Source organism: Vigna unguiculata, chromosome 9, assembly GCF_004118075.2.
Source record: "Vigna unguiculata cultivar IT97K-499-35 chromosome 9, ASM411807v1, whole genome shotgun sequence".
Classification (NCBI taxonomy): domain Eukaryota; kingdom Viridiplantae; phylum Streptophyta; class Magnoliopsida; order Fabales; family Fabaceae; genus Vigna; species Vigna unguiculata.
The window spans coordinates 40,475,993-40,484,641 of NC_040287.1; the positions used below are offsets into that span (position 1 = coordinate 40,475,993).

General features: G+C 31.0%; 2 protein-coding genes across 4 annotated transcripts; one reads left to right on the top strand and one right to left on the bottom strand.

Annotated features, from left to right (window-relative positions):
- The first annotated feature begins 783 nt into the window (after positions 1-783).
- On the top strand, positions 784-3,077 carry LOC114164370 (putative cyclin-A3-1). 2 transcript variants are annotated; one of them, XM_028049019.1, is made up of 9 exons: positions 784-1,207; positions 1,288-1,514; positions 1,608-1,683; positions 1,763-1,839; positions 1,927-1,957; positions 2,046-2,195; positions 2,292-2,426; positions 2,513-2,700; positions 2,796-3,077. In XM_028049019.1, the coding sequence occupies exons 1-8, from the start codon at positions 962-964 to the stop codon at positions 2,573-2,575; spliced, it is 1,005 nt and encodes a 334-aa protein (XP_027904820.1). In that variant the 5' UTR covers positions 784-961; the 3' UTR covers positions 2,576-2,700; positions 2,796-3,077. The 2 variants fall into 2 exon arrangements, with proteins under 2 accessions (XP_027904820.1, XP_027904819.1); XM_028049018.1 differs by having other exon boundaries at positions 785-1,207; positions 1,924-1,957.
- Positions 3,078-5,818: 2,741 nt separating this feature from the next.
- On the bottom strand, positions 5,819-8,607 carry LOC114162454 (putative cyclin-A3-1). 2 transcript variants are annotated; one of them, XM_028046357.1, is made up of 8 exons: positions 8,050-8,607; positions 7,730-7,956; positions 7,559-7,634; positions 7,357-7,433; positions 7,248-7,281; positions 7,006-7,155; positions 6,771-6,905; positions 5,819-6,684 (listed from the first exon to the last, which is right to left on the bottom strand). In XM_028046357.1, the coding sequence occupies exons 1-8, from the start codon at positions 8,317-8,319 to the stop codon at positions 6,619-6,621; spliced, it is 1,035 nt and encodes a 344-aa protein (XP_027902158.1). In that variant the 5' UTR covers positions 8,320-8,607; the 3' UTR covers positions 5,819-6,618. The 2 variants fall into 2 exon arrangements, with proteins under 2 accessions (XP_027902158.1, XP_027902157.1); XM_028046356.1 differs by having other exon boundaries at positions 7,730-7,962.
- Between the last annotated feature and the right edge of the window lie 42 nt (positions 8,608-8,649).

The window sequence follows — 8,649 nt, forward strand, 5'->3', positions numbered from 1 at the left end:
AAAATTTTATTATAAATATTTTATTTATTTATTTATTTTATAAATAATTTAAATTAAATTAATTTGAAAAAAAATAAAAAATAAATGAAACGGTTAAATCTAACAAAATGATTATTAAAGATAAAAATGATAAATAATTATTTTAATTTTAAAAAATAATTATTTATTAAAAGATAAATTTAAAAATAGAAATACAAGATCAAAATAGATTTCTCTTTATATATATATATATATATATATATATATATATATAAAAGATCTTTCGAACATTATTAAATAAATTTAAATGAATTTAAGTGGGTTATTAATACTTTCTAATCATTTATAGATGTGTTTAGGGAGTTCATTTACTGCTTTTTAAACCAAAAGTTGGCTTTTCCTATGTAAGTAAAAGAGTTATCCAATTCTAGTTTTGTGATCTTTTAATTCAAAAGTTGTAAATAAACATTTATTGGTAACCATATTACTATAATTAGATTTATCAGTATAGATATCTTAAACCTTACACATATCTTCATTTACACGTTAATTACATATATTTTTATACAATATAAAAAATTTATTTGTATACTCTAATCATATTTTTGAAACGTCAAGAAGAAACTCTTTACTCATGACAATTTTATAACCACAACTCTTTCTCCATGTACATACAATTTGATATATTTTTGTAATTTTTTAGTACAAAATGAAATGAATCAATTAAATAATATATTTGAATAGTATTGATTTGATGCCGTGAACTAAAGTGGCGCGCCCTCACCCGCCCATAGAAAAACAAATCTTTGAACTGAATACACAGACCCAAATCCTCAAATTTTCATTTTCATTTCAAAAAAAACCGCTCTTTGTCTTCTCCACTCAATACACAAAATTGATAAAACATTAGCTTACTCTTCACTCTTCCATTTCTTGCCTTTTCACAATCTGTTTCAAAATTAACAACACGGCGAGGAAGAAGATGGAGACTCGTGCTGGGAGAAAGAGAAAAGAAGCTGTTGTGGTGGTGGAAAAACAGCACCCCAAAATGCATAGGGTTGTATTGGGTGAACTTCCCAATCTACCAAACCTTATTGTCCCCGAAAATCAAAATCTGTCCAAACAGAAAGTTCCATGTTTGAAAAATCCCAACATCAAGAAACTATCTTCTCCTCAGATAGACCCCCATTATGTGTCTGACATCAATGAATATCTTCGTGCAATGGAGGTGAGTCAAGGGTTTTTTCTTGTTTTGCTTTTTTGTATATATCGACTGGTGCTTACTTTTTACCCATTTATGGCATGCAGACCAAAAGAAGACCAATAGTTAACTACATGGACAAAGTTCAATTGGTTGTTACCACAAACATGAGACAAATATTGGTGGATTGGTTAGTAGATGTTGCTGTGGAGTATAAGCTTCTCTCTGAAACTCTTCATCTATGTGTGTCATATATAGATAGGTTTTTATCGGTCAGTCCTGTGACAAAATCGAAGCTTCAATTAGTAGGTGTTTCTTCCATGCTTCTTGCCTCGTAAGTGTCTATGTTGAGTTTTGTAAAGATTTTTACCCTTATTCTATTATGTAGACATGTAGATTCACTATTACATTCCTCTCAAATTTGCAGGAAGTACGAGGAAACTAAACCACCCAGGGTGGACAAATTTTGCAGCATAACTGATAACACTTTTGAAAAGGAAGAGGTAAATATTACACTTGTCTGTTCGACCTATTAAAATATGTCATTTGCCTCTTTTTCTACTCACTCTGTTCATGACATAGGTTGTAAGGATGGAAGCTGAAATACTTAAGTCTCTGAACTTTGAAATGGGCAATCCTACTGCAATCACTTTTCTAAAGTATGAAATTTGTACTGAAATGTCATTATCTAGCTTCCTTGAGATGAAATTAATTTGACTAATTGGGTATGGTTATTGTCCCAGGAGATTTTTGAGTGTTGCTTCTGTGAACCAAAAAGTAAGGGGATCTGCTGTCCTCATTCTTCTTAATTATCTTAAAATTTGACTGTGTTGTTTTGTAATCTTATTTCATTTTTTTGTTTCAGACACCAAATTTGAAGATTGAGTTTCTGAGTTTCTACCTTGCTGAGCTGAGTTTGTTGGATTATGGTTGTATAAGATTCTTGCCTTCCATTATAGCTGCATCTGCTTTATTTCTTGCCAGGTTTATTATCTCTCCCAAAGTGCATCCTTGGGTGAGTATTTATCTTATGGATAGTGCTTCATGTTTCTCATTAAAAGAGGAAAAGTACTCTTGTTTCGAGAAATTTAAACTTCACCACCTATTGCAGACTTCTTCCCTGCATGAATGGTCAGGTTACAAACCATTTGAGTTGAAAGATTGTGTTCTCACTTTGCATGACTTGTATTTTTCAAGAAAGGCAGCATCCTTCCGATCTGTTAGGGATAAATATAAACAGTGCAAGGTAAAGCTTTTGCATTTCTTTTGTTATAAAATACTTCAATTCTCTTTATGACAAATTGAGTGACAAAAAGTCTTCTGCGTCAACAGTTCAAGTGTGTGGCAAACCTGTCCTCTCCTCCACATGTACCAAGTTATTACTTTGAAGATTGATGATGCAGTGACAATTCCTTGACAAATAATAATTTTGAACATAAACCTTTTTTAAAGTGCACTCTTATGAATATTAATGTAGAATCTTTCCCAAAGTTGCATTTAGCAATCAACCTATCTGATAGGTACCTTCTTTGGATCTCTTAATTTTGATTGAGTGGAAATGCTGAGCTCTATTCAAGTTTTGTCCTACCTTTAACTAACAATTTCATTATTGCAGGGATCTTAGATTGAATGCTTCTTGGAGACTGAAGTTGATATCACTGATGTAATGATTTTTTTGTACCGCCAATGACCATGATAATCAGAACTAAATTAGTGTTGTAACTATTATAAGGGATTAGATCTAGGTTTAGTCTTAGGAATTTAAGTGTAATGAATGGTAGAAATGAGTATGATAACTAAAAGGGATGAAGATTGAATAGTGTCTTAATCTTTAGTATTGTTGGTTCATGGTTTATTAATATCAAACATTCTCTTTGAAGAATCCACATTTAGGTCCTATGAATGAATGATGTATCAATTAACGCGAACATCTGAGGTTAGATTTTATTCTTTTACAACACCAGCTCCCCCTAGATAACGAGGCTATTAATCCTTGTAACGTTTATAGTGGACAAAAAATCTTAATAGTTCAATTTTTCTAGATGGTGTCAAAAGTTGCTGATCCTTGTTTTATTTCCTCCGCATATCAATATGTTATTTTGACCAATTCACTAGCTAATAACCTAAATACATTAGGTATGTCTTGTCTTACATACGATTGAAATTGTTCATCTTTTAAAGTTCAACCTTGTTGCTTTTAAGAGAGACATGAATGTATGCGTTTAGGAGCAATTTAATGGTAGGTCCCTAAGAAAAGTTGGGATATTGGGTGGATGGAAGAAAAATTTGGCAAGCTTAATATATTGTGTTTAAACTGTCTTCTAGTTTTGTTCTGAAATTCTTTTAAAAAATTTATAGTGTTAAGTTAAATAGATTATTGAGAAGGTTAGGCACTTGTTTAGGACATAAATCCAATCCATCCCCTCTGGATAAAATATATTTGGAACTTCTTATCACGGAACGAAGAGTGGTCATAATTGTTTTTTTTTTCCCTTATAGCAAACATTGTTCTATTTCCAGATATAAGCCATTGTTAACCTCTCAATCCCACGTTGTTTGAAAAAGTCATTGAACTCATCATGTTTGATACAGAACATTTTTAGACATTCAATTGCCTTATTCATACATCGACTTATCCATACTAATTAATTATGAACTTCTCATCTCATTGCCTTATCCATACATCAGAACATTCTAAGCTTGTGGTTGGATTTGAAGATGAATATGGAGAAGGTAACATACAAATTTCAGCACTTTAAAATTATTAAAATAGGATGTTTTATTATAATATTCAAATAAGATAATCCATTGTATAAAATACATTATTACAAAGTTAGTAGACTCTTTGAATGTGGATTTGCTTAGCGAGTGTATTATCGCTTAGTGAGTCTACATAATCCTACAGAACCTAATTCTGCATACTTATGTTATTCCAGTCCAATCTAAACATTCTAATAGTCATTACAGATATCAAAACATATCAATTACAAATTCACAACATTTATCAACTCAATTGATCATATTTGTAGTACTAATCATACATTTCAAAATCTCATCATACAACCATACAACCCAAATCATATAAATTTGAGGATTTAACCCCCAATTCAACAGGTAAAACTCATCACACTACTCAATCATGTCGATAAATCATAGTACAATCAATACAATCATGCAATTAGTAATTCAAACATGTTTATAACTTAAAAGTAATGCAATTAGCTTCTCTGACCTGTTATCCAGCTTAGACAACTCTATAAATGTCGAACACTTCTCATAAGAACGATCAGAACATACTGTTATAATCAGTGATCAACAAAGACTCATACTCTGATTATTTAAATGACACATGCAACCAAAAGAAAGACTGCATGTAAGGGCAAAACAGATTGGACCAAGAAAAGGAGTAGAAAACTAATTTACACGAAGAGCTTGTCGAGATGATCAATCCAAAAAGGAATAACTCTTAGAAAGAAGTCATAAAACTTTAGAGAAAGTGAAAGATGTGTTTTAAAAATAATAAAACGATTTTATAAAAAACTATTTATACTAAAACCTTTTGATATCATTTTTATATTTAAATAATCGAGTCTTACTATTTTTAAACCATTATCACTTCTAAAACACAATAATACAATTTTACGCCTTTACACAAAAGTAGAATTAAGGAGAAAGAAAGATAAAAGTGAAGTTATTTGGATTTAAAAAGGATTAAGAAAAATGAAAGAAAAATTTATAAAAATTAGTGAGAGATGTGATAAGGATGGATTAAAAAAATTGTTAAAATTGGACGATTACAATTTTATTCTTTATCATAAAAGTAATTTAAAATAAAATATAATGAGTGTAAATTATGATAAAATAAAATGTGAGTTATTACTTCAAATAAAAAGTTAAAAATTGTTGAAATTTTATTAAAATAAAATGGGATCGATAGAAATTAAGTTAAAAGAAATTACGGATAATTAACTCAAATAAAATTAAATAATAATTTCAATTGATAAAATTATTTTAAATTGAAATGTGATTGTTTAAAGTTAATATAAATTAAAATGTAAGTAATTTAAAAATGATGAAAATAATGTAAAAAATGTCAGTAATTTGAAGTTAATAAATTAAAATGTATTAATTGATAAAAATAATTTAAAAATAATGTTGTTCATGATGAAAACTGATAATAATATTTTAGATGTGATGCTCATATAACAATGAATTACAATAAGTCTAGGTAATCATATTAAATTATAAATATATACAAATAAAAAATTATAAGCCCTTACACATTAATCATGATAATTTAATTTTAATACCTAATTACATTAGTAAAAACATAACAATTCTAGAGACTTAACAGTCTGAGAAACAAAAATAACATAAAATTAGATGAAGATAGGAAGACGTGAAAAGAAGATATTTATTAATTTTTTCATCTCTTATCCTTCTTCTATTTTTATATCATTTTTACAAAATTTACTATTTATATTTTTATAACTATATAAACTTTCTAAACCTATTCAAAACTTAACTATAAACTTAAACTCTATTAATAAAAACAAACAAATATCAATATGTGCTTATGCATAAATTTAAAACTAGTGAATATAAAATAAATACAAGAAAAAGAAAAGCACGGAGAACTAGAATGAATGACACTTTTATTAGAGTATGCTTGGATAAACAAATGTAAATGTGAATGTTAACAAAAAAAAAATGATAAAAAACAAATATTAATAAATATCCCTAAAGAATAGGACATTTTCAACCAACCAGAAAGATATTCTAAACAAAAATTCTAATGTTTGTTTTCGCTACTTTCTCTTCATCTAAAACTCCTTCGCGCCATGACCACAGCTTGATAGATGATGAACAAAATTCAAATTTATTGCTGACAACATCCCTAAATCCCAAGATCAACACTCCTGGTTTGCTGTCTAGAAGCACAGTAAAACCCTCATTCTTTATTGATTGAAGCACAAACTCTCAAGATTGCAGCCATTTCTCGGATTAATGATACCAAAGACATCTCGCAAGATCCCAATGACGATTTTTGACATGGGGACTTTGTTCATATAAAATTCTATGCAATGAACTACACAAGTTTAGCCTCATCCTCCTAAATCATACTATTGAAAAACTATCATGATTGTTCAGCAGTAAGCATCAATGATGACAAAGAAGCTGTACAATCTACGATGTTAATGAAGCCGTTTGCATCTTTAGAGGTCTTCTCCATGGTTGTTCAACAGAAAAGGCAATTGAGCATTGATATCTTATCTACCTGCCGATCTTGCACTTTAAAGACAAATCTATGCATAAAATTTCTAACGCCAGGTGTGTTCAAACAATGATCAAACTAACCACACTTTTGACATGTGCTCTATCAAACATGATTTAAGAGATAGCAACTGAGATATATATTCATCATGAAATTTGCTGCATCACTGGTCTTCAAAGTAACAATTCAGTACATAAGGAGGGGAAGGCAGGTTTGCAACACATTTAAACTGTTCCAGTAAAATATTTCAGGTCAATCCATTTGTTACAATGAGAATTAGATACTTAATAACTAAACAAATACAAAAATAATCACCTTTTGCTGCTTGTACTTATTCCGGACAGCTTTGAAAGACGCTGCTTTTCGTAACAAGTATAGGTCATGCAAGGTTAGGACACATTCTTTCAATTCAGATGGTTTGTAACCCGAGCATTCACTCAAAGAAGGGGTCTGGAATAGGTTTTCAACTGTAAGTATCTTGAATAAAGGCTAATAGCTCAAATTATTTCAAAGATCCCCGTATAACTAGTCATAACATGAAAATACTAACCCATGGATGCACTTCAGGCGAGACAATAAATCTGGAAAGAAATACAGCTGACGCTGCCACAACAGAAGGCAAAAATCTCAACAAATCATAGTCCAGCAAACTTAGCTCAGCCAGATAGCGTCCCAAAAATTCAATCTGTGAATTTGTAGTCTGAAATAACAAATAAAAGGAAAGCAATTAGTAAACAACACAATGAAGCTTTTAAGTCAATGAATAACAATTGGTGGAGCAGTTTAACTTACCAATTTGTTATCAGAAGCAACATCAGCAAACCTCCTGAATAAATAAACACTTAATTAATTTCATGTCAAAAGAGGTGAAATATTCATATTCACAATTCTCAGTCCTTACCTGAGAAAGGTATTCACAGTAGGATTTCCCATTTCAAAGTTTAGTGACTTTAGTATGTCAGCTTCCATCTTAACAACCTATATATACATATATGAATATATATAATCAGTAGCCATGAAAACCAAAGAGTTATAAAAAAGACAAATCACAAACAAGAAATCAATTTGGTGCTCTCAAAAATAGAATAGCATTGTATCTTTACCTCTGCCTTGTCATATGTGTAATCAGTGATACTGCAAAAATCATTCACACAAGGTGGATCCATTTCCTCGTATTTGCTACACATTAAAAAGACACAATTGTAATTTTGAAGTAAGTTAAAGAGAACAAATATTGAACAACATAAAAAAAAAAGTATCAGCAGCAGCCTTACGATGCAATGAGCATGGAGGAAACACCAAGTAACTGAAGTTTCGATTTAGTCACAGGATTAATGGACAAAAACCTATCAATGTATGAAACAGAGAGATGAAGAGTGTCCGGAAGAAGTTTGTACTCCTCACCCACTTCTACTAACCAATCCACCAAGATTGCTCTCATGGTAGGTGTAACTAGTTTCTGCACTTTCTCAAGGTAGTCAACCATTGGTCTCCTCTTTTTCTGCATCTGAGAAAAACGAAATTTAAAACTGAGATACCTGAAATTCTCAAAAACAAGATTAAGAGTTTGTTAATGTGAAGAAATCAAAATTACCTCCATTTCATGAAGATACTCATAGAGATCGGAAACAATGGATTCATCTATATGGAAGGAAGAAGAGTGGTCAGATTTGGGAGATGGCTTCTTCGCATTGAGATTCTTCACACCTCGCGATTTCTCTTTGGAAGGATTCTGAGTTCCTGGGACAATAAGATTTGGTAAATTGGGGAGTTCAGCCAACGCAACCCTATGCCTTTTGGGGTGTTGTTTTTGGACCAAGACCATTGCATTTGCCTTTCTCTTTGAGGCAGCACGAGTCTCCATCTTGTTCCTTCTGTGGTATGAATTTGGAAGAGAGGGAGAGAACAGACAGAAGGAAGAAGATGGACTTGGAGTTTTTGGTGGGGAAGAGAGATTGGTGCCATGTTTATGTATAATGGGAATAGAGATTGGAGGGTTTCCAAAATGAATTAGTGTGTCTGAAAATTTTGGGAGTTGGCGTGGGTGAAAATTTTGAGATTTCGTTTTGGTTCCAAATTCAAAAGGTATAGTGTGGTTTAGGGTTTGCGTAGAAAAAGAAGAGAATTTTCACATGGCGGGAAGGGACGCTTCTTTTCCGCCCTAACAAATCTTTTTACACTTGTATGTGTAATA

Bases quoted from the DNA above. Each gene is read 5' to 3' on its own strand.
- LOC114164370 (XM_028049018.1), top strand. From the start codon at position 962: ATGGAGACTCGTGCTGGGAGAAAGAGAAAAGAAGCTGTTGTGGTGGTG. The intron at 1,684-1,762 runs GTAAATATTACA...TTCATGACATAG, and splicing joins ACACTTTTGAAAAGGAAGAG to GTTGTAAGGATGGAAGCTGA. The intron at 2,427-2,512 runs GTAAAGCTTTTG...CTGCGTCAACAG, and splicing joins ATAAATATAAACAGTGCAAG to TTCAAGTGTGTGGCAAACCT.
- LOC114162454 (XM_028046356.1), bottom strand. From the start codon at position 8,319: ATGGAGACTCGTGCTGCCTCAAAGAGAAAGGCAAATGCAATGGTCTTG. The intron at 7,963-8,049 runs GTAATTTTGATT...CGTTTTTCTCAG, and splicing joins AGTATCTTCATGAAATGGAG to ATGCAGAAAAAGAGGAGACC. The intron at 7,282-7,356 runs GTAAGGACTGAG...TTATTTATTCAG, and splicing joins ACTGTGAATACCTTTCTCAG to GAGGTTTGCTGATGTTGCTT.